Below are 1,439 nucleotides of genomic sequence, written 5' to 3'. Positions count from 1 at the left end.
CAGCAGCCAGGTTGACATGGTCCTTCCGGTCATCCCAGCGCATCAGATCTGAGCATCCCTGAAAGGAAGGACTAGATCTAAATCCCCTTCACTCTCCCTCCTCCACCGCTCTAAAGTGGGAGCCTCTCTCGCCTCCCCTAAGCCTCCCTGCTACTTTGCATCCCATAGACGATACTCCACGGGGGAACCAGAGAGGAGCTTTTAAAACAGAAATCAGACTACATCTCTCCTGCTTCACACCCTCCACTAGCTCCCACTGCCCTCACAACAGGTCAGACTTGGCCCAGGACCTACACGTGCTCCGTGATTGGCCCCTCCTTTCCCATCACTGCACTCCAGGCCCAGATCTTCTGACCCTTAAACACACCAAGTTTCCTGCCAGGGGGCCTCTGCACCAACTGTCCCTCTGATGCAAAAATGCTGGTCTCAGCTCAAATGCTCCCTCCTCCTGGTGGTCTGTTCTGATCAGTCCCTACCCCTAACACTGGTTTGTCTTCACAGAATTTACTGCTGAAACTGTCTTAGTTACTGATGTACAGACTGCCCACTGGAAGGTCAGCGCCGCGAGGGCAGGGATGTGACCACACAGCGAGGGCTCAGTAAAGATTTGCAGAAAGAAATCGTGTCCCCCATTATTCCAGACCCTCCTTCTGATCTAGACTGTTCTCCTCCTGTCCCATGAATACAGCGCGCTCACCGAGTCTCCCTTGCCTTTGCCCCCACCTGGAACACCCTTCCCTCCACCAGCTCTAGTCCCACCTCCTCCTGGAAGCTATCTAGGGGTCACCATGCTTGTCTTCTCTGGGCTCCTCCGGCCCTTACCATCTGAAGCCCAGAGGTGATGCTTCATGTGCCTTCGCCACGTGGCGAGGTTTACTTTAGATACTGGGCGCTCGCTATCAGTGTGACTGAGCCGCGAGCGAACCGGTGGCGGAGGGTTCCATCCCCGGGAGCAGATGAGGCCCTGCAGCCAGAAGACCTGAAGGGCCTGTCCAAGGTTTCACAGCCGGGGAGGGGTGGGGCCAGGGTTCGGACCAGGTCCGCGCGATTCCGGAGTCCGGACGGCCTCCCCTACTCCCCCCGGGCCTCCCCAGGGGCTGCCGGGTGCGTCTCCCGGGAAAGGCCTCCCCCGGCCTTCCCAGCACAAAGGGGAGCGCGGCCCTGCCTCTCTCGGGGCCAGATGCCTGCGCCGGGGGCTGCGGTTTCTCCTCGGCCTCTCCTCGGGCACCACCCGGCCTGGCCCTGGCCCCTCTCTCGGGGTCGTTCGCCGTCAGCCGGCGTGGGGCCCGGATCCCGCCGGCCCTGCCTGCCTCGCACCCGCGGCCTTTGGCCGGCCCAGCGCCGCGAGGGCGGCTCCCCATCTCACAGGCAGGAGGACGGGGGCGGAGGGCCCGGGGCCACGCTCACCCTTGTTCTTCTGCGTCCGAGCTCTCCTTCTC

The 1,439-nt window shown here is 61.8% G+C and overlaps 1 protein-coding gene across 1 annotated transcript in view; it reads right to left on the bottom strand.

Annotated features, from left to right (window-relative positions):
- The window catches only part of DRG2 (developmentally regulated GTP binding protein 2), a gene marked incomplete at its 5' end in the record, with an annotated part of 25,243 nt that overhangs the window by 23,255 nt on the left and 549 nt on the right, over window positions 1-1,439 (bottom strand). The window contains one exon of the mRNA XM_015570622.1: window positions 1,408-1,439. Coding sequence (XP_015426108.1) covers window positions 1,408-1,439 — 32 coding nt within the window. The remainder of the gene's footprint in view (window positions 1-1,407) is intronic.

This window comes from Myotis davidii, unplaced genomic scaffold (assembly GCF_000327345.1).
Source record: "Myotis davidii unplaced genomic scaffold, ASM32734v1 scaffold207, whole genome shotgun sequence".
NCBI classification, from domain to species: domain Eukaryota; kingdom Metazoa; phylum Chordata; class Mammalia; order Chiroptera; family Vespertilionidae; genus Myotis; species Myotis davidii.
This window is presented reverse-complemented; position numbering and strand designations above follow the sequence as displayed.